This window comes from Mus caroli, unplaced genomic scaffold (assembly GCF_978045245.1).
Source record: "Mus caroli unplaced genomic scaffold, Mus_caroli_1 scaffold_9, whole genome shotgun sequence".
Classification (NCBI taxonomy): Eukaryota; Metazoa; Chordata; class Mammalia; order Rodentia; family Muridae; genus Mus; species Mus caroli.
Window position 1 is genome coordinate 73,911,194 of NW_028227264.1, and position 25,804 is coordinate 73,936,997.

General features: G+C 52.9%; 2 protein-coding genes across 4 annotated transcripts in view; both read right to left on the reverse strand.

The window, feature by feature from the left end:
* Positions 1 to 7,959: 7,959 nt before the first annotated feature.
* Susd2 (sushi domain containing 2) lies at positions 7,960 to 15,265 on the reverse strand. The gene is made up of 15 exons (XM_021174224.3): positions 15,142 to 15,265; positions 13,709 to 13,916; positions 13,371 to 13,522; positions 12,679 to 12,846; positions 12,025 to 12,199; positions 11,711 to 11,912; positions 11,441 to 11,526; positions 11,086 to 11,354; positions 10,847 to 10,990; positions 10,594 to 10,752; positions 9,603 to 9,851; positions 9,214 to 9,486; positions 8,930 to 9,106; positions 8,749 to 8,854; positions 7,960 to 8,618 (listed from the first exon to the last, which is right to left on the reverse strand). Exons 1-15 carry the CDS (start codon positions 15,209 to 15,211, stop codon positions 8,594 to 8,596), a joined length of 2,463 nt encoding a protein of 820 aa, XP_021029883.1. The 5' UTR covers positions 15,212 to 15,265; the 3' UTR covers positions 7,960 to 8,593.
* A 2,183-nt stretch (positions 15,266 to 17,448) lies between these two features.
* Cabin1 (calcineurin binding protein 1) overlaps positions 17,449 to 25,804 on the reverse strand; it is a 116,182-nt gene continuing 107,826 nt past the window's right edge. For all 3 annotated transcript variants that reach the window (XM_029482190.2, XM_021173768.3, XM_021173767.2), the window contains exons 34-37: positions 23,831 to 24,098; positions 19,365 to 19,529; positions 18,202 to 18,428; positions 17,449 to 18,018 (exon numbers count right to left, since the gene is read on the reverse strand). In XM_029482190.2, the coding sequence (XP_029338050.1) occupies positions 17,875 to 18,018; positions 18,202 to 18,428; positions 19,365 to 19,529; positions 23,831 to 24,098 (804 nt within the window). In that variant the 3' untranslated portion in view covers positions 17,449 to 17,874. The remainder of the gene's footprint in view (positions 18,019 to 18,201; positions 18,429 to 19,364; positions 19,530 to 23,830; positions 24,099 to 25,804) is intronic.

Sequence of the window (25,804 nt, forward strand, 5' to 3'; positions counted from 1 at the left end):
ATTTGGCAAAGATAACCAGCCTCAGGTTCGCATCTCAACCCAGACAAATCTTGTAAACATAACACACAGCAGAAGCTAAATATGCAAAAATGTTGCTCTGCGGCTCTATTGATGGTAAATACCAAACAAAGCTAATCTATGGTGGGAAAAATTCAGATAGAACCAAGCAAACCCAACACCCAGGAGGCTAAGGTGGGCTACATGAAAAAAAAAAAAAGCCCGACATGTGTGAGTTTTGCCAGTGGGAAGAAAAGAGAGAGGGTGGCCACTGATGGAGAAACAGTAGGCATGGGTGCTGTCCACACTGGCGCAGTGTTTGAGTGGATGGTGGTTGCCCGGGTGGAGTCTCTTTGGGCTAATTAATGTAGCCATAACTTTAGCAAGTTATTAGGTTTTCTCTGTCTGTCTTGTCTGTCTTTAGTTAGGATGTCATTGCTGTGAAGAGACACTATGACCAAGATGACTCTTATAAAGGCAAACACTTCATTGGGGCTGGCTTACAGGTTCAGAGGTTCAGTCCATGATCATCATGGTAGGAAGCATGGCAGCATCCAGGCAGGCATGGTGCTGGAGAAGGAGCTAAGAGTCTTGATCCAAAGGCAACCAGAAGAGACTGTCTCTTCCTCACTGGGCAGAGCTTGGACATTAGGAGACCTCAAAGCCTGCCCCCACAGTGACTTACTTCCTCCACAAAAATAACACCTGCTCCAACAAGGCCACACCTTCTAAGAGTGCCACTTCTCATGGGCCAAGCATATTCAAATCACCACACTTTTTCTTTTTTCATTTCTTTCTTTGACAGTCTTTGTATCTTTCTGCATAGCCAGGCTAACCTCGAACTCTTAATCCTCTTCCTTTCTGGTTTCCCAAATACCAGAACTACAGATTTCTACATCTGGAGTTCTCACATTTTTTTTTTCTCTGCCCTATTTCTGATTAGAATGGGCCACAAGAGAGATGGCAAGAAATGTCATGCTGGGCCTCACCCTCTATGCTGCTGCTCCGTGGAATCAGTTTATTAGGCTTAGTAGTGTCTAGGCCTGCAAGTGTCCCACAATCCCCTGGATTGGCCTTCAGCTGTGTAGAGTCCTAGGCAGGTGTTTGATGAAGGGTCCCAGCTTGTGATGGTTTGAGTAGGTGTGGTCCCCATAGATCCATGTGCTTGAATGGTTGGCCACAGGGAGTGGCACTATTAGGAGGTGTGGCCTTGTTGGAGGAAGTGTGTCACTGTGAGGATCTCTTATGTTCAGGTTCCACCCAGTGACGAAGACAGTCTTCTCCTGGTTGCCTTCAGATGAAGATGAAGATGTAGAACTCTCAGCTCCTCTAGTACCATGTCTGCCTACAGGCTGCCATGCTTCCCACCATGATGATGGACTGAGCCTCTTAACCTGTAAGCCAGCCCCAATTAAATGTTTTCCTTTATAAGAGTTGGCTTGGTCATGGTGTCTCTTCACAGCAATAAAACCCTCACTAAGACACAGCACCTGAAGGAAACCTTCATCACTCATGGCAACGCCAAGGACACGCCTACATCCAGCTACACTTACTTTGCCTTTTTAACTAATTCATTTTCTAAGAATAGTTTGTTGAATACACTTCGGTTAGGCTAGGAACAGGGTGCTCAGTAATGTCTCGAAAACTGCCTGCTTATAATTCACATTTTATTTATTTTAAAGTTTACATGTATTTATCTTGCACATGTGTGTAAGCATGTGTGTGGGGCAAGCACATGCTATGTGTGGTAGTCAGAGGACAATCAGAGGAAAACAGTTCTCTTTTTTTTTTTTACCAAATATTCTGGAGGCAAACTTGGCTTACTGGAGATCTATTGCTCCATCTTGTTGCCCCCTAGTTTTTGTTTGTTTTTAACTTAAAATCATGGCATGGTAGTGGTGCATGCCTTTAGTCCTAGAACTTGGGAGGTAGAAGGAGGCAGATCTCTGAGTTCAAGGTCAGTCTGGTTCATGTAGGGAGTTCCAGACCAGCCAGGGCTACACAGAAAAACCCTGTCTCAAAAAGCCAAAAAACAAACAAACAAACTATATATAAAAAATTTGGCCAAAAAGCAAAAAACCCAAACTATGTATATACACATATATGTATGTATTTATGTGTGTATGTATGTGTGTGTGTGTGTATATATATATATATATATATATATATATGTATGTGTGTGTATATATATGTGTGTATATATGTGTGTGTGTATATATATATATGTATATATATATACATATATATATATGTCTTAGTCAGGATTTCTATTCCTGCACAAACATCATGACCAAGAAGCAAGTTGGGGAGGAAAGGGTTTATTCGGCTTACACTTCCATACTGCTGTTCATCACTAAAGGAAGTCAGGACTGGAACTCAAGCAGATCAGAAAGCAGGAGCTGATGCAGAAGCCATGGAGGGATGTTCTTCACTGGCTTGCTTCCCCTGGCTTGCTCAGCCTACTCTCTTATAGAACCAAGACTGCCAGCCCAGAGATGGTCCCACCCACAAGGGGCCTTTCCCCCTTGATCACTAATTGAGAAAATGCCTTACAGCTGGATCTCATGGAGGCATCTCCCCAACTGAAGCTCCTTTCTCTATGATAACTCCAGCTGTGTCAAGTTGACACAAAACTAGCCAGTACAATATATAAATTTTTTAGCGTGTGTGTGTGTGTGTGTGTGTTTAAGTCAGAGGATTACATGTGTCATCTGGGTCTTAGAAATCAAACTCAGGTTGTTAACTTCCTGTACCCACTGAACTACTGGCCTTTAATTCGTATTTTCAAAGATACATTAGTCCAGGTGTGGTTCCAAACACCCTGTATTCCCAACCACTACAGAAGCTGAAGCAGGAGAAAAACTGGACCTCGCGAGTTCCAGGCAATGTGACAGACAAGTCTGATCTCAAAAATAAGTAAATTAAAACAAACAAACAAACAAACAAAACCAAGAGGCCAGGGGTGTGTCTCTGAATGCTTGCCTGGCATCTCCAAGGCCCTGGGTTTGATCTCTGGCATAGTGAAAGAGAGACAGAAAGGAAGAGGAGAGAGGAAGAAGGGGAAGAAAGGGAGGGAGGAAGCCTGGCTTGGTGGCTCACACTAGCCAGGTAGGACAAGATAGGCTGATATAGGAGGATCCAGACTCAAAGACAGCCTTGGCTACAGAGAACTTGTCTCAGAAATAAACAAGCCGACAAACAACAGACCCTCATGAGCTGGGCATGGTGGTGTGTTACCTCTGTCCTGGACATCTCTCTGCCCGACCCTACCTGCCCTTGGGGGTTGGGGGTGAGTTGGTTGGCGCAGAGTCAACGAAACAGACTCTAGAGCAGGTGAGAAATGCTGCAGCAAGGTCACCTGAGCACTGCTGCAAGGCTCCTTTAATACCCTCCACCGGCACCCCATTGGTCCCAAGAAAGCATCTCTTCTAAACAGCCCTTCCTGATTGGCTGGCATTATTTGCACCAGCAATCCTTGGCCTCTCAGGCAGTCCTCGATTAGGTCTTTCTGTAGGAGATGTTTCTGCAGCTGATGGGCCCCAGTGTTTACATAGAGGCAGCCCTGCCAGTCCTGCTACATAACTACTCTTTTGTTTTTAGATTTTGACAGTGGTGCACGTCTATAATCTTAGCCTTTGGTGGACTGAATGGTAGAAGGATCACTGAGTTTGAAGCTAGTTTGGTTAGTGAACTCAAGGCCAGACTGCGGTACATAGATTTGAAAACATAAACCAAAAGGAAAGAAGAGAGGAAGGGAAGAGACAGAATGGGAGGGATGTTAGGATGCTAGGCAGCTATTCCAGTGGTGATTTTAGTGAGTGTATGAACCCCAGAACCCCATCTACACTTAGTTACTGGAGAAGCAGGTCCTGCAGTGGAGGGACGAGAGCTCCAGCTGTCTCTAAATCTGTCTTCCATTTCCATGTTGGGGCTTGAGATCCCTGCAGCAGGAAGTAGGGAAGGAAAGAATGTGACATAGGGCCGGGACTCCAGAGCTGGCTGGAACACCCTGTGCAGACTGGATCCGGGAAGGATGCACTGAACCCGGCATCTGTTCTTGTTGCCATGGGTGATGACTGTTTCCTTCAGGGCTCAGTTTCTACACAGCTGAAGGCCGAGGCTGGGGAATGTGGGACACTGGCAGGCAGAGGCTCTGCTAACCCCAGTAAGATGATCCCACAGATGAACAGCAGGGAGGGGAAGTCCCAAATGACATTTCTTCTTTGCAAAGAGGGTCTCTCCGGCTCACCCTAATCAACAGCAGAGGAAGGAAAACTTAGGAAATAAAGGTAGTCCAAGCTGCTGGGGATTTGTTTTGTTTTGTTTTGTTTCATTGGGCAGAGATATGTTCTTGTGCAATGATAGGGTTCTCAGGGGTGTGTGTGGGGGGGCGCGCGCATGCGAGCATCTGGCTCTAGGAGGGTGGTGTGTGTGCCGGTTCATCACTCAACCTGTATAGACTGCTTCTCCAAGTAAGGCAGTCCTGATTGCGTGATGCTACACCGTGTGAAGCATCAGGATAGGACCTCAGCCAGGGTCCACAGCTGCTGCCGTGCTCTGTACAAAGCCTCCCACTGGAGGCGGCTTTAGCCTCAGCGTTTAGTTTCAAAGCTAATGAAAAATGCAAGGTCACGTTTTTCATGGCTCTCTTCCTGGTGTTTAATGCATTTTTAAAGCTGGTATAGCTATGAGCAAATTTAATCCCAGCGCTCAGGAACCAGAGGCAAGTGGATCTCTGTGAGTTTGAGGCCAGCCTGGTTTGCATAGCAAGCTTTAGGCTAGCTGAGGCTACATAGTAAGAGTGCCTCAAAAATATTTATTTTTGCCGAGTCTCACTATGTCGTTCAGGAAAGAAATTCAGCTTCCCAAGTGTTGGGACCAGAGGCAGGGACCACCACGTTCTAATCTGTCTTCAGAGGGACCCCCTGATGCAGTTAAGTACCTGCTCCAAACATGTTATGGCTAGATCACAAAAGCAGCTTATTTCTTGGTTTTGGAGATCTCCAGGATGGCTGAACAGGTTGGAACGAGAATGGTGTCCATGATGGGACCTGGATGGGACACCGGTTGGCAAGGCTTCCAAAGTTATCCTTGGGGTGACAAGAGCCAGAGAAAGAACATAGAGGGGTGCCTATGGATTTTATGGGCTTGGACCGGAAGTGATCACCCCAACTGCAAGGGAGGCTGGGAAATGTAGTCCAGTACGTGGGCCTCTTAAGCAAGCCCCGTAGAAGCCTGCCACTCCCCACCCACTGGTGATGGCCACTAATGGAGCTTTTCAAGGTGGGGACCATTTGATAGCTGAGGAAGGATCCCACACTCTCCTGCTCTGTTTGCTCCCAATTGAACTTAGCCAGCGAGAGGCCCTGATTTGTCAGTTCCCAGGTCTGTGAGAGCGAAGAAAAGCAGGTACTTTCCTCTGCTTTGGTAGCCAGACTCTGCTGTCACATGGTTACTTCTGTGACTCTTGGGCTGGGTATACCCACATGACCTCACCGTTCTGGTTTGTGTGGGTTCCTGGGCCCCCATCAGTCCAAGAGTGCATATCTCCTTTCTGTCTGTCTGTCTGTCTGTCTAGAGTTGATGCTAGGACCCTGCGTGTGCTTTATGGGCCCCTATTTCCTCTCCTGGGTGTCCCAACCCCTGTTTCCAAGCCCATGCATTACTGTCTATCCCTTGTACCAGGGCCGAAGGGCAGGCCACTGGGTTCGGATATTTGGATATTCCATCACTCCAACCAAGGGTTCACAAATTGCCAGCATTGCCTCCTGCAAACCCGCCATTGGAGATGCCTCTCTAAGGCTAAGGCCCTTTCATGTCTCTGAGGGTCTTCGCTTGCTCTGGTATCTTCCACCTTCACACGGGTGGGAGCCGTACCTGGCTTCTCTGGACTCTTAGGAAAATCCCCATCAAGTGATGGGGCTTCCCAGTCCAGCCTGTCCTTGGCACTGAAGATGGCAGCTGTTTGGGGCCAGGCTCTCAGCCAGAGAACCCTTTTTTCGTTCTTTAGATGGGAGGTGCAGGGACAGACAAGTCTAGGGCACACCCTGGGTTGTAGTGGGAGCAACTTCAGGTCAAAAGAGGCCGTGCCTTCACGATGAAGTCTGGATGCTGCTGGATGCAAGAAAGCCATCATAAGGCATCCCTCCACCCCGACTCCCGCATCTTTGCCGCTCCCCAGAAAGGCCTACAAGTTCTCAGGCTATTCCTTTAACCGAAATGACCCTGACTAACCTGTCTGGTTTTTTTTTTTTTTTTTTTTTTTTTTGAGACAAGGGCCTCACCGTGGGGCATAGGTTAGCCACATACTTACAGGTTAAAGCAATCCTCCTGTTTCAACCTCCCAAGTAGCTAAGCTATAAGCCTGCTGCCATTCTCAGCTTGGAACCCCTGTGGTCCTGGTGTAGACTTCTAGGCTATTCTGACAGACCTGCAGTGGCTTGCCTTGATCTCACACGTCCAGGCCCCGTCTAAGAAGCTAGCTTCCCGAACTCATGGTCGAGCATCTGGCCTGGCTTAACTTGGCTCAGGGACCCTCTGGGGACTCAAGCAGTAGGACACAAGCCTTGCTTTACCTCACCTGAGAGGAAAGTACCAGATGAACAGGCAAGACAAAAAACCCCTCAGTCCTACCCTATCCTGAGCTGCAAACTTAAAGAAAACTAAGAAGCAAGGCTAGGGGGGCGGGGCGGGGGCGGGGATTGGGAAGTCAGAACCAATGAGGCTGTCCTCTCCTCTAGCATCCTGGGTGCTCCATCCTTCAAGCCTGTAGTTCCCAGTCGTTTACATAATGTGCCCCTTCATTCAGTTATTTCTGGATACCCTCGGAGGGACCTGTCCCTGCTGCTCAGCTCTTCCATTTCTTGCCAGGACTTCTGGCTAAGGGTAAAGTTAAATAAGAGAACTCTGGACTCCTCTTCAGCTGGACACACCCGTACAACCTTTCTGAGACTTCTGAGTCTAGGGGGCGTGGGGTGTGGGGTGTGCAGAAACCTTGGCCAATGTGACCAAACAGGCAAGGGCTATCATTCCCAACCACCTAGGATCTGGCACTTCTGCGGCCATCAGAGTTCATCACTGTTCCTGCTCTCTTCTGCCCCCGCGTGGCTGCTCCTGAAATTGCAGAACACAATAAGTCCCACAGAAACTTCCCTACGGGATTCGGTAGGTGGAGCTCTACCACACTCTCTGTCTGAGATATAAGAAACAATTCTGATCCTACCCTACTCTGCCTAGGCTCTTCACAGCACTCATTCAGGGGCCTTTCCACAAAGGAGAACTTTGGGCCCCACTGGCCGTTCTGCTGCCTACTGATCTGTGCTTCCAAGAGAGTCGATCTAGGTCAAATAAATGAGGCTTAATTCTGTGCTTATCTGAGGAGTGGCAGCCCAAGCCAGGAACCCAAGTGGAACCCAAGCCAGGCTTGTACAAGGTATCTTTTTCTCAGAGAACACCAGAGTGGGATGTTGCCTTTCCTGTGAGCAGCAGGTGGGATTAGCCAGAGGGCACCTGACTCTTTCATCTCATGACTGTGACTGACAGCAGGGTTGAGCCTTTTGCAGGCATCGGCCTTCCCATTGGGTACCACCATTCTTCTTATTATTATTATTCTTTTCTTTTTTTTTTTTTTTTTTTTGGTTTTTCTAGACAGGGTTTCTTTGTGTAGCCCTGGCTGTCCTGGAACTCACTCTGTAGACCAGGGTGGCCTCGAACTCAGAAGTCCGCCTGTGTCTGCCTCCTAAATGCTGGGATTAAAGGCATTCGCCACCACCGCCCGGCACCACCATTCTTCTTAATCCCACCCTATCTGTGGAAAAGCTCGGGAGAGACTACGTATGCCATGGGAAGCAGGAGCAGAGGAAGCAGGAAGCAGGCGGGGCTCAAACTCTGATGCTATTAGTGGGTGACCTCACAGACGGTTATGGAACCGTGGGGAAACACAAACAGACGGGAACCAGGAAAGATGGAACATGAGCTTGTTTTCTTGTGTGGGGATGGAAGGCTGTTCCTGAGTATGCTAGAGAAGATGTAAGAGTAGAAGCCTGGGGTACAAAAGAGGTCTCTTCTCTGCTGGACAGTTCTCTTTCTCCCTGCTCAGGCCCTGGGGCCACTCTTCATTGTAGGACTGACCCAACCTGAGCTCTCAAGTTGTTCCATGGGGCAGGAATCAAGGCAGCTTAGTTCTGGGGGCCCTCACAGGAAGGCAGGCACCAGGTCTCAGTTTATCAGGCTCTGGGGAGTGAGGGACTGAAATGGGAGCTTCCAACGCAGGGCTTGGGACATAGGTACTCCAGTTCTAGGACGGGGCAAGAAGGCCATCCCTTAAGTCTGAGGAGTTAGAGCCATAACCAATAGACAAAGGAAGTGCAGGCTACTGATGGAGAAGTGTTGGGGGCGGGGTTCGGGAGTTAAGACTATCCGGTATCATGTCTCAGTCAGGACAGGCTAGGACAGGTATTGGATCCATAGTGTTCAAGGCACAGATACTAGATGTAGCATTCATAGGACTAGGGTACATGTTCTTTGCGCTTCTCCCGGGGAGGCTGGGTCTTGGTGAGCATGTGGCCCGATGCTGTCAGCCAAGTGTGCTCTGGTCTCAGGGCTGTGAGCTCCACATGGTCCTACAACAGAGATAGGTTTAACGTGGCACCGGAGTCCCGCCAACTGCTCTTAGGTCCTAAGAAAGCTAAAGAGCGGCGGGGCTGGGGGTGGGAGTTCTTGAGTGATGCCCTCACACAGGTAGGGTCTTACATGTTGCTCTTCCTGCGGCGATGCAGCATCATATAGATGATAGAGATCAGTGCCACGATGGCCAGGCCTCCGAAGATGATACTCAGTAGCACCGTGTATCTCCGCCCTGAGAGAGATGAAAGTGGCGACAAAGGCCAGGAAGGCACGGGCGTGCAGAGGCAGGATGGGAGGGGCAGCTCACCTGGCTGACACTCTGGGGTAGGCATAGACCACTTTCCATCAGCCTGACAGGTGCTACTTTCCGGCCCCACCAAGCTGTAGCCATTGTTGCAGCTGAATCGGACAATGGATCCTTCCAGGTACCTCAAGCCTTCCTTATGCCCGTTTGCAGGTGGGGGTAGCCAGCCACAGGATACCACTGAGCAGAGCACAGAGGACAGGCCTGAACTGCTGGCCACTGAATGGGGGAGGGGGGCACTAGGCGATCTGAGAGGTCCACCCCTTGAGTCCCTCCCCACCCCCTACCAGGCTGCAGGCTCTTCAGACGGTGCTGGTGCAGTTGGTGGGCAATCCGGGTGGCGTTGCCCACGCTCGGGCTTCCTGTGCTCATCACATCAAGGATGCAGAAACGGTCACTCTCACACAGTCTGACCACATCTTCTGTCTCGCTGGGGCTGAGTGTGGTCTCATCAGGGAAGAGCGGTTTGAAGTTGGGGTTGTGTTTGGGTCCATACACGAATTGGTAGACCAGAGGCCAAGAGTCATAGGTAAACAGGGAAGACGTGTTGGAAACAGCCCCTGGGGAGACAGGTGTCACTCTTGTGTGGGCACAGACAAGTTTCTCTCCTCGACCCACTATGTCACCCTGACTGCGCCACTTACCCTCCTCCCCCTCCCTGCCCTGGGTCACTCACAGTCGGCTCCAAACTGGAACACCTGCTGAGCGCTGGCATTCAGGGGCAGGACCTGCCCATTGCGCAGGGTGAAGTCATCCCTGGGGTTATTGTTGAGTGTCCCCAGGAGACCACGGGTATGGGTCAGAAACTTCTCAGGCAACAGGATGCTCACACTCAGGAAAGGACCTTGTACACCGACCTCGAGGCCAGCCCCCGATGACAACATGATTGACACCTTATCCTGAGCGGCCACTGACAGGAACATGCCTGTCCACAAGTAGAGACGGCTTAGGGTTATTCTCTAGGGCCCTGATCTGCCCCTGCACCCCTTGACACAGCCCTGAGGGAGGGTAGAGGATATGTGTAAGGAAGTAAGAGGATGCACCCGTCTGCTGACTGTGACGTGCTAGCTCTCCTAACTCACGTCTACATGCATTCAGATGCCTGATGGGCTCAAGGCTATCCCCTGCAAGGATTCCTCCTCCTTCATGCTGAGCCTGTGTGTCGGGGGGTCGATCCCTGAGGAGGCTACAGCAGCCTGGCCCTTCCTGAGGGTCTTTATATACCATGTTCTCACCCATTCCCACCAGGAGCCATCTCATTGCTCAGCTCTGGAGCAATACAGCCTGGTGTCAGGGGAGTTGGAGGCTATGCTGTGGCTCCCGGCTGGCACTTCCCATCACTGTAGACGTTAGGCTTCTGTGGGCTATTCGGAGGACTAGCTGCTAGCCCGTGGCCTTTCAGGACTCCATGTAGGCCCTCTGGTTAACACAGGCACTCCCGTGGATATGAAGGTATGCGAACAGACCTCAGGCTGAGCAACCGCCCTCAATAGCCTAAAACAGTCACAGACAGTGCCTAACCTGGCCATGTGGGTCTTGACTTCTGCAAGACCCAAGAACCTTTGCCTTTGTATTTGAGCCAGAGTCTACCACAGCCTACAGCCAGGACTAAGGACAGCGTGGAGAACACGGGTAACCCTCTGACCATACTTGACTGCGCCACTTACCCTTCAGGTCCATCCAATTTTGTTCAGTGAAACTGAGCGCTTTCTGATTCAGCAACACTTCCAAGACCTGAGACCCGCCAGCTAACCGCACCTCTATCACATCCGAATTGTCTTCTTGGACGGCCACTGCAGTCAGCCCTGTGCCACGGGCCTGGGTGCCTAGGTGGGGGTTCACAATGGGGCTCTTGTCTACTACCCTGGATGACCCAGCAGTGCCACCCCCCAACGTAGAGGCCACACGGCCCTGCCTCACCGTTGGGCATTCTCCCAGGCTGGGCCCGGCCCTGCACTCTCAGATCACTCAGGGTGGTCTCCAACAGCACATATTCGCCATTGCCGCTGAACGAGAAGCTGGTGCCATCAAAGGTGACAAAATGGGGGTCCCCGAAGGCAGAGGCTGAATCGAAAGCAGAAGATCAGGCAGATTTCTTTGGTCTTTCCCACCCAGGCAAGACCCTCCCTCTGTGATCAGGTACCCAGGCCAGCACCTACCCAGGCGCGGGGGTCTGTAGTTGCGGCAGTCACTGGAGGGCCGGCGCTTCATATAGCGGGGACACTCAGGAGCCCAAAGACAGCAGTAATAGAAGCTGATGACGTCATAGAGCCAATGAGACATGCCGGGCACACGGGGAGGAGTCCGGTATGGGGGTGCACCCCAGTCGTGGCCACGGTCAGGGGTGCTGCCACTTGTCGAGTCTGAGGTCAGGAGCTGTGTCCCTGCTGCCGTGTAGCAGCATTGCTGGCCTGAGCCATACCTGGGGCTAGGTAGGGTAGGAGCAGGTCAGAGCCACTGTTGGCAGCCACCCCCAAGCCCTGCCCATACCTTATCCCTGATCGGGTAGCTCACCTGGCTTGCACGGAGCGCACACAGTGCACAGCCCCTGGGTGGTAGGTGCATACGCTGCCATGTTCAATGTCACAACCATAGTCAGTCTGCAGAATATCCAGGGCCTGTCACCCAGGCTCTGCATTCCCTCGTTCCCCCGGGAACCAACCCCGAGGAAATCTTTTGACCCCACCCTACCTCCTCTCCGGCCTCTGTCTAACTCAGTCAGGGAGGTTGGCCCCTTCTGTCCTCCTCCCGCTCTCTGGGGCCCTACTGGGTTCAGGGGCTTACGAAGAAGCGGCCAGAATCAGCCCTGGCCTGGGCCAGGGTGCAGGGGCAGTCTGGCAGCTCCGTCAGGAAGTTGGGTAGTTGGTCTTCCAATGCCTCCCAGGCCAGGCATTGTGCTCGGGCCCAGGCTACAGAGTCTGCCCGGAAGTCGTCACCCAGGTGCCAGGCCAGTGCATGATCGTTGGTCCAGAGTGCCCGCACATCCCTGCAGTAGAAATGATGCGCCAGCTGAAGGCCCACACCTCTGGGGCTTCTTCAGCAAGCTGTGCAAGCCTGCAGGCAGGTGGTTCCGCTGCATCATCTGCTGAGGCCCTTACGTCTCTCCTGGATAGTTCCTGCTGCTGCTGATCCTCAGAGCACCCACTTTCCACCTCTGGTACTGGGGTGATGCGGGCTTGGGGGTGAAAGTAAAGAAGCCGGTATTGGGGATGTTTGTAGCCAAAGGGTACAGATAGGACCACTTCGCGGTCCAGTTCCCAGAGTAGGGTTTTCCTAGGGGAAGAGAAAATCTTGGTCAGCCCTCCAAGGATCCCTCCCTTCCCTCAGTCTCTGGCACTGATAGCCTGAATGAAGGAAAGAGAGTTATAGATACTCTCCTGTGGGCTGTCATGTTCTGATGCTTAAGCAGGGTCCCTGGCTTGTGTGACCAGCAGGGACATGCTTGAATCACTGGCCCTGCTCCGTGTCAGGCTTAGAGGAGATAGGGTTGAGGTGGCTGCTTCTGTCTTCACTACATACCATCTATTCAATAGTCACAGCATCCAACATTCCCACTGTCTCTGGGGCCCACCATGCATGCCAGCAGTCACTGCTGTTTTTGTCTAGCTGCAAACCCCTCCTTGATCTACACCACCCGATCGAAATCTCTTCCTTTCCACACCCTTTCCTCCATCCCCGCCTGAGACTCCTCCTCTCACATCTGAATGTCTGAAAGTTCCAGACACCTCCATCCAGCCCTGGGCAGGCCCTACCTGTCTCCTCATAGCCCCACAGCTCAATGGTGACGGCCGGCGTGGGCAGCGCTGAAGTGTCCCAGGTGAGGCTGAGGTTTCCCCTGGTGTCTGAAGTGCCGTAGTATTGCCAATGGGTCTCATTCACCAGCTGGCTCTTCTCGGATTCAGACACTTTGTAGGGATGTGCTGGACAGAGGGGTGAGTCCGTAAGGAATGAGTGAAGACTTAATGGTGCACAAGAGACCTGGAGGGTTCTGAGAACCTCCAAGAGACAGGCAGACAGCAGTCAGGTGATGGTCTCCCTCAGGGTCTCTTGGAAGGAAAATAACATGGCCGGGAAAGATAAAGGGTCTTTCCTGCAGAACTGAGGACCCAGGCCAGACCACGCCTCTCATCTGGCTCCTCCCCAGGCCCTTGCTGAGGAACCATCAGGGGGCTGGGTCTGAATCAGACCCCCATGGCTCCAACTCCTTGTGGGCCCGGACTCTGGTCTAGATGCCAGGGGTGGAGTAATGAATGACAGCAACCCTCGCCCAAGGGACTGGTTCAGCCAGAGCGACAGGTAGGCAGACTGGGTCTAGTATCAGCACACATGGATTAGCACTAGGGAAAGTCCCCTGGCCTTGGGTTGCAGATAGAAACCAGGGCCCAGGGAGGGTGGAATCTATGAATTTAACAGCCTAGACTGGCTTGACAGAGTGAGAGCTCACCAGCTAGCCAAGTGCCTGTGTGAGGGAAGGAGCGGCCATTGTCCATCGATATGGTGAAGGGAATGTAGCCGCTTTCATAGAGCAAGGGTGATATGCAGTGCACTTGATAGAAGCTGTCGACATAGCCAAGCGTCTGGATACTCTCCTTAAACCTGAGGGACAGAGATGGGTGGAGGCAGCCTGAGCCAAAAGCTATGGAAATGGGTGAGGCGAGGTGCGCATGTGTTCTCCTGCCTGCCCTTGGTCCCAGGGTGCTACCTCCAGCTCCCCCACTCTATGCTTGAGATTGAGCGTGTAGGAGCCCTAATGACCTAGCTGTTTAGGTCCCCACCCCCCACCTGCAAATGACCCCATCAGTAGGGCCAGTCCACTTTAAATGTTGCACCACGAAGTCTTTGCCACCCATCATGGAGCCTGAGGAGGGTGAAATCTCTAGGCAGTAGTCCAGAAAGTCTTCACAACAGGTGCGAAGGCCCGAGCAGGTCGGGTGACAGGAACAGAGTCCATCCTGTGCCCCGCAGCGCAGGGAGCAGCTTCCCTGGGCACCTGGAGAAGAACGCCCCATGTCCCAGGGTCAGCTGCCTGACCAACAGGGCCCGTTTCTCCTGGAGCCTGTGAGAAGCGTCCATGAGACCGACCAGGAATTGCTATGACTACCAAGTGGCACGGTGGAAAGCCACCGGCTCTGTGGGCGGGGCTCCATTTTAGCACAGTTAATGGAGTGGCTTCATGGGTCATCACAACTAAAAAAGGGTCCCCGTGCTTTCTGAAGCTAGGGCACATAGGGCACATAGTCACCAAGAGTCCTACTGAAGGCCCGGGAGGGAATGGTATCTGGGTTGAGCTTATCCCATCTTTTTCTGGGGGTGGTACACAGTTGAATCTCAGACAGCCCCACCCTCTGAGAAGGCAGCCAGGACACTCCCTTTTTAGGGGCTAGGAGGAGACATTCCAGAGAGGGTTCCAGCACAGTGTAGTTGGGAATACCCCGTAGAAACTGTGGAACATCCTGTCTAGGCCTGGCTGATCAGCCCACTACCTCTGTGGGCTGTGGAGACCTGTGGCCTGCAGGGCTGTACTTCAGCCCTAGAGCTGAAAAGTTGAGACTGGGGTGGGGTACAAATCCCCAAGCCAGACCACACCTTCCCCAGACCCTTGATGGAGATCCAAGAGGAGCCAGGCTGCGGTCTAAGCCATTAGACCACCTCACTAAGCTTATACTCCGGAGCAGCAATAAATATTTATTAGCTAAAGTTTAATGACTGCAAGGGGTGTGGGAAGATGCTTCAAGATGCCATGAGATAAAGTATCAGAAGGGTGGTGGCACTTGGGTGAAGCAGGAGACTGCAGGCTGGTTAACTCCCAGCTCAGCTCAGGGAAAGGCCATGGCTCTAAGCTCATCCTTCCTGCTAGACTTTCTTGGTTGCACCGAGAAGGACCAGCATAGGGACAGATGAGAGGCGGGGGTTCCCTGTGTGATTGCACCCTTCACAGAGGCTGGGCTGCAGGCTCTTTGGTCTTCCGGGATTCCCTCCCAGGCCCTTATGTGAGTGCAGAATGAGCTTGGTTCAGACCTCCCATCTCCACCAGAAGTGTCTAGATCCAGGAGCCTCCCCCCCCCCGCCCCCAGTTTCTTCCCAGTACTCCCCAGTGTAGTCACAGATGGACTGCCAGATGGACAGACAGCTGAGCCCAGAGGGGTGTCTGCTTAGGGCCTGGCTGATCAGGCAGATGAACAGGGAGGGGTCAGAAGGACAAAGTGGGGGCATACCTGCTGTGAACCCGGGGCCTGGGATTGTTGAGAGCAGCATCAAAATCCAAGGCAGGAGGGCCAGCTTCATGGTGTGCCCTGTGTCTGCAACCAGCAGGCAGCACAGTGGCTCAGAGATTTGCAGGGCAGGCTCTTGCCTGGCTGACCAGGCCCCGCCTCCTGACCCCGCCCAGCGTTCTGCGGCATCACTCCTCCCCTCCCCGCCCCCTCTCAAAGTCCACAGGTGCCAATAGAGACCAGCAGAGCCCACGTGCCCAGTTAGCACATTCTTGTCGCATCATCACAGCCTTGGGACCCTGTATGAGAATGAGGGGCTGGATCGTCCAGATGCTAAGACCTTTGGCACCTGACAAGCAGAATGGCGAGACAGCTCAGACCCTGGGGTCATAGTCCGGCCTTGTGTTTGAGGTTTCTGTTGGGTGGGTGGAGAAGTCCTGGCCCCTCAGGGCAGACCTAGACCTCTGCTTCCCCTAGGGAGGTGTTGCTAACACACACTCAGTCTGACAGGCGGAGGTGGAGCAAGAATTAATCTGTTTGGATTGTAAGCACATGGCATGGACTTGAGACTGGGTCATTTCTGATGAATAACCAGCTTCAGAGTCACTACCGAGAGGGAGGGAGGAGCCCAGGGCTGAGGCCAGCCTAGCTCCAGTGTTGTCAGTTGGGGAGCTATCAGATTCTGTTGAGGGTTTGCTCTCCAAGCTTCTGCCCAGAAGGAAGGAGCCTGGTGGAGACCAACTACTGGCTTCTGGGAAGACCTTGATACTAGGGTGACTCGTGAAGGACCCCAAAGCTGGGACTCACTCTTACTCAGGGATTGTCACCTGGGCTAGACATCAGGACAGGGGATCTGTAGTGTTTCAATGCAGACACACTGGCTAGCCTCACAGAGGAGGAGGCGCTCAGGTGGCTGGCTTGTGAACCAAAGCCATCTGATCTGTGATTCTCCTCTGGTCCTGGGTCTCAGCCAGCCTATTGTTCTATGGGCCTAGTCCCCTCTCACTTAGTATGACTACCCAGAAGTAGTCGGGGCTGGAGGTGGCCGTGTCTCCCACGAGTTCAGATCTGAGGAAACCCGAGGTGTAGGAGTGGGAACCAACTACCCCAAAGGTAACCCTGTCCCTATTATACCTGCAACCCCAGAGGTGTATCTGGTTGAGAAGTCACCACCTTCCAGGGGAAAGAAAATCTACTAAGCCACAAGGGGTTCTATATGGGTGCTTGTGTGTGCACACTGAGGTCCTGTGGTGGGAGCAGACAATGCTAACAACCCAGGCCCAGGATTGCGGTAACTCTCTACCATGAGAGGAATGGGTAAGCAGAGGGGTATGGCTAAGTGACTGCTGTCCCCAGCGTCTTGGCTGTCCAGATGGCTGGCCTGGTAAGGACCCATCCTGGGTTGCCATGTTTCCAATCCATGGCCTTGGATTATTAGGTCTAGTCACCAGATTCTTTCTTCCCCATTGAGGGCTCAGTCTATGGCGGCACACAGGCGTATGGGCTTGAGTCTTGTCTTCATTCTGGTCTAGGGGCTCTGAAGTGCTGTAGGTGACAGTCATGGCAGGCAGGTATGAGGTGCTAGGACTTTAGTATCTCCAAGATAAATGGTGTGGAGCCCAGGAAGGGCAGGGTTGTGATTCAGTTTTGGTCAAGTGTCGTGGCACATGCCTTAACCTCACTCAGGATGCTGAGGCAGGGCCGACCTGGCCGATCCAGGCTATATAGCATGATCTTCTAGGGCTTCAATTTGGCTTCTCCTCAAATATTACATTTTTATTTTGCAGTCTGTCTTGTCTGTACACTACATGTGCTGCAGCACCTGCAAAGGCCAGAAGAGAACATTGGCTCTTCTGGAACTGGAGTTGAGAGCTGGGTGTGGACTGCAGTGCGTGCGTGCGTGCGTGCGTGCATGCACGTAGGGGATCAGAGCATCGCGTGCTCTTAAGGACTGAGCCAACGCTGCAGCACCTCAATCTGACTTTCAAGCCAGCAGCTCACATGTGTTCTGTCCTGGGTACCACTCTAGCACAGCTAGTCCTGTCAGGGAGGAACTATGATGCAGTAAGGCTCCCTCTTGGGCTGCTCTTTCCCATGGTGCCCTGCGGCTAACTCCCCGGCATCACCTAGCTCTGCTTTCTTTGTGACTTCCCACTTACAGTACAGGAGCTCTCGGAAACCCAATGTCCTCTCGGACATAGGTCCGTCCTTTCCCAGTGGAGTCCAGGGAATTCTGCATAGTAATCCCCTGGGGGCAGGGCGCACATCCCTGCAGTGAATATCCCCCAGGATGAGCAAAGAGGCAGAGACTATTTTTCACCTTTATTAGAAAAAGAAGCAACAATGACAAAAAAGGGTGTGGGGTGAGCTGGGCTCCTGATAACGTCTCTACCAGAACCCAAGCTGGCCTCCCTCGGCACTCGGCTGTGGGCCTGATCAGCCGGACATGGGCTTGGAAAGAAAGTCAGTATTTCATTACAAAAAGAAGTGCCATCCTTACTGCATAGACCACAGCCGGTGCACGTGCCTAAGACAGGCCTTAGCTTCCTCTGGACCAACACAATGTGTGGACAGCCTGAACACAGGCAGGGTGCTGTAAAGAGGGGGCTGGGCAGCTTAGGAGACCACAGGACACGATACCTCACATAGGCTTCTGGCCTTGCCCAGGGTCTGGACAAAGGGATCCCAGGCCTTGTTGTTGCCCTGCTATGGCTGCAGGCCTCTGGGTGGACTCCCTCATACATCCATGAAGTCGTCATCCTCGTCTGTCTCGCTCTCCAGTGAGGACTCCTGGCTGGATGTCTCCAGAACCTCCAGGGCTGGCTGGCACAGGCTCTCCTTCCTCACATTGGCAGCAGATTGGGCAGACAGGATGGCTGACTGCATACAGAGCAGGACATGATCAAGACTGGCCTTACTCTGAACCTCTTGACATTAACCCAAACTCTCACCCAGGGCCCGCAATAACCTGGGCCCTTCCAAGTCTCCCAGTAACTCAAGCCCCTTTCCAGATCCCCTTCATGAGCCCCTGGAGCAGGCCCCCTTTCTGGTGCCCACGGTCACCTTCAGCTTCTGCTTGGTCTCCTCCGAGATGCTGCCTTTGGGGGAAAGCAGGGTAGGGGTAGGTGGTGTGACAGTGATCTCAGGAGGGAACTTGGTGGTGGCCGAGGGGATCACCAGCTTTGGCATGTTGGGCAGGAGGCGGGATTTGGTCCTGCTGGACTCAGTTTTGCCTTGATGGCTCTCAGCCGTCTGGGTACTTCCACTGCTGGGGACCTTAGTGCTGGAGGCTGTTGAGAGACCTGAGTTTAAGTTCCCTTGGCCTCCTTAGTCTGCCTGTCTCTTCTCTGCTAAGAACTCAGTTTCTTCTACAGGAAGTCAAGAGGGCCCACATCATGGATGTCTTTCTGGCTTGCCTAGGGTGCCTGCCAGGGTCTCAGTCTCACCACTGTTGCAGCCCTTGGAATGCTAGGTTTGTATTTGTAGCTAGGCACAACACAGGAGCATCGGTGGACTCTAGTGGCTCTTCTGAGATTTCTCAGGAATTCTGAAGGTCCCCAGCACCAAAACAACCCAAATCTTGTGTCTTCTGAACCATTCCCTCTCAAGTAGGGGTTACAGGCTGGCCCTAGTCTACTCTGTGTCTCCTGGAGGCCAGAGGCAGTCAGGGCTATGGGCAGAGTACAGATCTGGAACCTGGCAGCAGCCTGGGAGCCGCAGGAGCTGGGAGCAGCCTAGCTGTCCTGGCATGGCTCCACATTCTTTCAGCCTCATCTCTTTAAAAGGAGTGGGAGCTTATCCAGGGCCTGCCTGGTCTTTGTGAGCTGGCGCCATGTCCTTCCCTCTTGAGTGGTCTGTGGGAGACCTGGCCAAGAGGTCTCAAGGGGCCTAGCTGGTAGAGTGGCTGGAAGGAATAAGGGAGGGTATGTCTGTGCTCCATCTCAGTGCCCACAGGGACACCTCAGTGACGGGGCACAAACTCCTCCCCACACAGTACTGCCCCCTGGGCTCTGTAGTACTACAGGCCTAAGAAAGACTCCGCCCCAGTAGGACTCTTCTGTGGAGCTGGGGTGAAATGAGGCTGTGGGTCCTGCTGATGGTCTGAGACAGACTCCAGCCAGGATTGTCCTCATTCCCTCCTGTGCTCTGTACATCCGTCTGTCCTCAGTCCACCTCTGGCTGTCATCTGTGTGCAGCCTACTAGCGGGTGCTGATGCAGGGCTTACCTTGGCTGCAGGTGGGCTCAGCTCCGGTCTGGCAAGCAGCCTCCACTGGCCAGCAGTGTTGCTCAGCCAGGTGACCTGTGGCTGCCATTTTTATCTGGTGACTGTACCGTGGTTCTTGGGGTAGAAGGCTGGCACCCTCTGTCACTCCTGACACCTCTTCTCCCTCTATGGAGACACAGGCCAATGACAGGTAACATTCCCATTCCCTGGAGCAAGCCACCCCCTCACCCCCAGGATCCATGGTTTTGTGTCAGGCTTTGTAGGCCCTGACTATGCCCTAGGACCTATGACCCTATGACGGGAATGCGGCGCTCTATCTCCACAGGAGTCAAGGACCAGCAAAGCACAGGCAGGTAATTTCAAGAAACGTATCACACCTTAAGTAGACTGTGTCTGTGTGTGTACAGTGGGGCCTGACATAGCCAGGGCCATAATCGGAGCCCTCCTTGGTCTTCATGAAGTGCTGCCATGTCCCTCTGTCCTGAATGACAATCTGTGGGAAGCCTGGCTAGGAGTCTTGAGGGGCCTGACTGGCTAGACTGTGTTCTAAGCTGCTCATGGGACACAGCTCTTAGACTTAGGTAAGATACCGCCATGGCTGTCAGGAGTGGGCTTATGTGTGAGGGTCCCTATCCCTCCTCCTGCTCACAGGAATGGTGATTACAACCAGAGTAAAAACCACCAAAGCTGTCAACTAAGACCAAAGTAGGCAGAGGACACAAGGGTACCATATCTTCCTGCTGAGCACAAGGCAGGGCCTTAGAACTAGTCACATGTGGTTGGATGGAACTAGGGACACAGCTGTCCCTGCCTTTCCAGTGAGGATCTCTCTTCCATCTCCCCACTCATTCAGTTCTCACCCTGCCCCTGCCAGGGACAGCCACCTCCTTCCTTCAGCAGGGGAAAGGCAGGACCCTGAGTGCCATGGGACTGTCCCACCTGAGCCTCCGCGGTCCAGAGGGCTCCTCTTTTCTATCTCTTTATTTAAAGAGGAGTTCTTGCTATGGATCTCAGGATAAACTCATGAGATTATCCAGTTTCAGCTCTTGAGGAAGGCATGTCCTACCACACCCAACTTGGAGAAGACCGGATCTCACCTGACCTAAGCCACTCCCTCTTTTGTCTTCACTGACTGGAAGTCTAGGTCATAGACAAACAATGGCTGGCAGCGTGGAGCACCTCAGGATTGTCCTGCGGCATTCTTAGCAACACCTCCCATTTGCAGGGTGGAAATCTAGATATCCACCAACCAAACTGCCTTCCCTGGGCCTGGACCCAAGGCCATACCCATCCACAGAGGGCAGCACTCCACCTGATGCGGCTGGCTGGCTGACTTAACAGGGGTTTCCTGAGTGGCAGAGGTGGTGGTTAGGACACACAGGCAGAACAAATGTCTGGCTTTGAGTTGGGGGCAAGACAAGGATGGTTGTAACTAGCTGGAGGCCAGCCTGGACTTGAGACACTACTCAAAAAGCCAAATCCAACAAAACTTCCCAAGGGTACCATCCTTCTAGATGGTCTGGATCAACATGGCTGAATTCCCTGAGGTGGGCCACGGTGCACTCTGGGTGGGATGGGTGTCAGGTGGCTGGCTCCTCCTTCCCTGTGGCAGCAGCCCCAGGTGGCCAAAGTGCCCCCTTACTTGTTTACTATTCATGGTCTTCAACTGTAACAGTAAACACTGCTGGGAATTCTTTTTCCAAATACCCGAAAAACAAACAAAACTGGCTAGATGGTGGTGGCATTTAATCCCAGCACTTGGGAGGCAGAGGCAGAGGCAGGCAGATCTCTGAGTTTGAGGCCAGCCTATCTACAAAGTCAGTCAGGACAGCCAGGGCTACAGCGAGAAACCAAAACAACAAAACAAAACAAACCAAAAGCTGGTCCTGGGGTCCCACAGGCCTGCTTCAGGACCACGTGGAGCCCAGGCTTCCTTCCTAAAAGCACCCTGAGGAAGGGCAGTACTGAGAGGTGTCCAGCAGAGATGTGGACACGGGGGAAGACACTCACGAAGCAAGGGCACCTCTTCCCCTCGCTAGGGCTAGGCTGGCTACTCAGGACGCCATTAGGAGAATCCATTCCTGTTCTCTGGAGTAGATTTAAAGCCTGGCACCAGGTCTGTGGGGGTTGTCCCAGGAGGCTTGGGGGCCCTCCCATATGTTCCTTGGGAGGCTGTTGGGTAGGCATCTGTGTTCCCAGGTGGCTCAGTCTTCACTTAGCCCCACGTTCTAAATTCTTGCTATTAAAGTACCCCACATATGTCTGTCAAGGGCCTCCGTAAGCAGGCTGTACCATCAACAGGAACAGCAGACCCAGCCACTCTGCTGCACTAGCCTATCACAGCTACGCAGTCTAGGAACTGGTGAGACACTCTTTCCATGAGGGCTTGACTAGTTCAAGAGATGCAGGATGTGGGCCCTATAGACATGGCTGTTCCAAACTGGTCCCCATATCACCCCAGAGAGCTCTGGTGATCATGGAAAATCCCCACAAACATGTGCTGATCTGAGTCGGAAGGCAGGCTGGTCAGGGGATGGGTGTGCCCGGGCCTCCTGGCCAGGCCCAACCAAGTTCTTGCTAAGGGCTGTCTCTATCCACATTCGTCAGAGTGCTACTGTGGAATATACAGACAGAAGGAAACACTCTTCCCCAGAGCTAACCTCCAGAAATAAGATATGAATTGTAGGATTCTGCTTGCTTGGAGGCAGCCTGCCAGCCAGCGTTCAAAAGTGCTGTAGCTGCTTACCTGCTGTGCCCGCTCAGACAAGACATCAACAGAACCAGGCAGAGGGCCCATCAAGAAAGACAGGCTGTCACCCACTCAGGAGAGCAGCTAATGACTTCAACTCAACCGCACAGGAGACCACAACTAGGAACAGCCCACTCAGAACACTGCGCCTGGCTCCCCAGTCCTCAGATTCTCCAAGGTCGTGGGGCACATGGGTATGACCTTGGGTCAGGACCCAGGGAAGGCAGCTTAGTGGGTGTCATGGCACTGTAGGCATGATAAGCTGAAGGGAGAACAGGTCAATGGATCTGTGAAGAAACGCAGGATGGGATGGAGGTGCACAGGCTGACTCAGTCAGGTGGAAACCCTCATTCCTTTCTACCCTGCTGCGGGAGACTCCCGACACGCTCCACACTGCCATCCATTGTTAGTCTAGGATCTAGATCAGCAGAGGGCAGGGCAACCGGAGGCGTGGGCCTATGTGACCACTAACAGCCACTAAGTTGCTCTGGCTCTGAAGATAGAAGTGATTAGGACAGCTGCAGATGGCACCCAGAGATTTGTGCATGCTCACCTGAGCCCAACTGCCAACTACCCTGTCCTGTGGCCTTCAGAGGTTCCTCTGGAACAAATGGTGAGTGACTGGGTCCCTAACCTGGCACAATCCTCAAGGTAACCTGGGGAAAGCATTTGCTGAAAATCCCAGTGCCTGCCACCGAGCCTCCAGAAGGAGCTGAGAGGGGCGCTTCCAACCCAGCCTCCAATCAGGCAGCACGGCTAGGGGCTCGCTGTCCCACTGTGCAGATGAAATAAATAGGAGACAAAGGCAAGGTCCCACGGCTGAAGGTGGCAGCTCCCAATGTGGCTGGGAGGACAGGCCAACCCTAACAGATGGCTCCGGTTTGGGCAGGTGACCATGCAACTATGCAGCATAGGACACTGGTCAGGACCTGAACCAGGGTGAGAGAAGGACGGGTGGAAGACGGCTCTGTGCTGCGAAAGTGAGCTGTCACGTCAGAGTCTTTGTCACAGCCCACGGTCAACAGGGAGCATAGCTGGGGGTGGGCAGGCAGACACCACCAACCACAAAGCCAGAGAAGGAGCTGCAGCAGTGAGGACCAGGACAGCGTCTTGCCCACTGAGGCCGCCTTCCTCCTAGGAAGGTTCCAGAACATGTCCTGCCTGCCATGCTGGCCACCCTGCCTGGTGGTTCTTGATTTTCAGAAAGAATGAGGGTTTCCACCTGACTGAGTCAGCCTGTGCACCTCCATCCCATCCTGTGTTTCTTCACAGATCCATTGACTTGGCTCTGCCTTCAACTTGTCATGTCACCAGTGGGAACATGTCTGGTCCTGGACATTACCTGGGGCCTCAAAGACTGCCAAGGCCAGAACCTTCCATAGCAGCCTGGTCAACACTGGCTTCCTTTCTACTACTGATAAAGCCAACCTTCCTATTTTGGGGCTCTGCTGTGGCAGAAGCTAGGACAATGGCAAACCCTTCAGCGATGGTATATGTTCCCTCTCCTGGTCTTTCTACGTGCAGGCAGGACAGGCACAGGGGGCAAGAACCACCAACACTGCTACCAACTATGACCTGGACTAACAGCCAATAGCCCCAGGGTAAGCCTGGGGGTGCTGGAGGGCACCACATATGCTTCTTTGCCAATTCCAGAGGGGAAGGATTTGTGGCATCTGGCAGAGGGGACTTGGCTCAGGTGAACTGAGATGGCACTTACCAGGACTCAGAGGGGCCCTGCTGGGGGTAGTCTCTGGTCTGTGTGGCCGGGGCATTCCAGGATCTGTGGACAGGTCTGGGGTAGAGGCTGAAGCTGAGGGAGGGCAGGTGATGACAGTAGCCAATACAGGCTTGAGGTGGGAGTCACTGGGCCTCTGGAGAGCATCAGGTGCTGTGGGGTCAGGTACCGTGGGGACCACTGTTGCAGGGAAAAAATTCTCTCTGCTGTCCTTGGGGTGCTTGGGGGTAGTGGGCGCGTCTCCTGAGACCTGTGAAGACAAAGGCAAAGTGAGGAAAGTCAATGGGGTACTACACTGCCCCATGCTAGTCAATTCAGCCGCATAGGTGTGACACTTCATCTGGACCCTGGAAGGCACAGCCAACCTGAGCCACAAACATTCTACCAGAATACAACTGACACAGTTGAGAGTCCAGCCCCCTCCCTCCCTTGAAGACATCCACCCACACTAGCAGGGCCTCAGTAAACACCTCTGGCTTGTCTCCCTGTTCCCTCCTCAGTGCCAGCCGGGGAGGAAGCTATTCACTTATGTCTCTATGTACGATGTAGGGCCTAATCTTGGGGCTGTAGGAATGGAGAACCTGGGAGAGGGACTTTCTAAGGGCCACTAGTGGGCAAGTGCCAAGGGAAAAATCTAACTAGTCTATTCTCTGAACTTTAGACTTTCAGTAGGGAGAACAGGGAGCCGACTTCGAAACCTGAGGGAGCCTATAGTTACCTTTTCCTAGAAGAGGTGAAGCATGTGGAAAGATGAAGAGACAGTAAACAGCTCTCTGAGATGTCCCAAGGGGAAAAGTGGAGCTGTATGTGGTGGTAAGAGGACCCAGGGGCAGCGGGGTGTGGTGGGGCACGCCTTTAATCCCAGCACTCGGGAGGCAGAGGCAGGCGGATTTCTGAGTTCGAGGCCAGCCTGGTCTACAAAGTGAGTTCCAGGACAGCCAGGGCTACACAGAGAAACCCTGTCTAGAAAAACAAAAAACAAACAAACAAACAAACAAACAAAAAGACCCAGGGTACACCATCCTGTGTGGCCTGGGGAGGGAGTGGCAGGCCCTGAGGACCACTTGCCTGGCTCTCTTCTACTCTGGCTTTGTACTCCAGGAGGTGACACCGCCTAGCAGCAGGCAGCCTGAAATGTAGGGATCCTATCCTAGCTTCGTCTACTCCATTTCCTTGCCTGGTTCTTTCGAGGGCCACTGGCAGTAGCTTCTGCCCATGCACTCCAGTGGTACTGTGTGCAGGTCTTTGGCTTTAGCTTTCTCCTCTAAAAATGAGACTTTCTCCTGTCCTTAATTCCTTGCTAACACAGCACCAGTAAAGGCAGGGTGTTTGCTATTTCCTGTACAGGTTTATTACTTAAGTCTCTTCAAAGTCAGATATAAGCTGGGCCCACAGGGATACACTTGTAATCCCAGTATTCAGGAAGTTGAGGCAGGAGGATTGCCGCTGAGTTACAGGCCAGCCTGAGCTACACAGAATTAGTCTGTCTACTAACATGCAAGAAGTCTGGGGGCAATAGTCAAGTGGTGATGTCTGCTGGCTGGTTGCTCAATCCTGCCAAGGACTCTGATCGTCATCTGGGAGGCGGACCACAGTCTACACGCTCCAAGATGAATCCCTGGGCTGCCTTAGATCTAGAGTCTGGGCACTGTTGATGACCTCATGCTCTATCCCCTAAGATAGATCCCTGCTAACCACTGGGGCTCCTAGGACAAGGTACCCCAAAACACCTGGGCCACCCCTAGGATGAGAAGCTAGACCAGCAATGGCATGGAGGCTGTTTTGCCTTTTCTGAGATAAGACTATGGCACTCTCTGACCTGCAGGCTCTCAATGCTTTGGGAGAGTGTGGCTTTGTCCTGATGGGCCTGCCTCCCATCTCCCAAGTCTTGGCAAGATTAAACATGAGCACGCCCCCCCCCCCCCCACATTTTGTTTTTCTATTTCCTTGAGACAG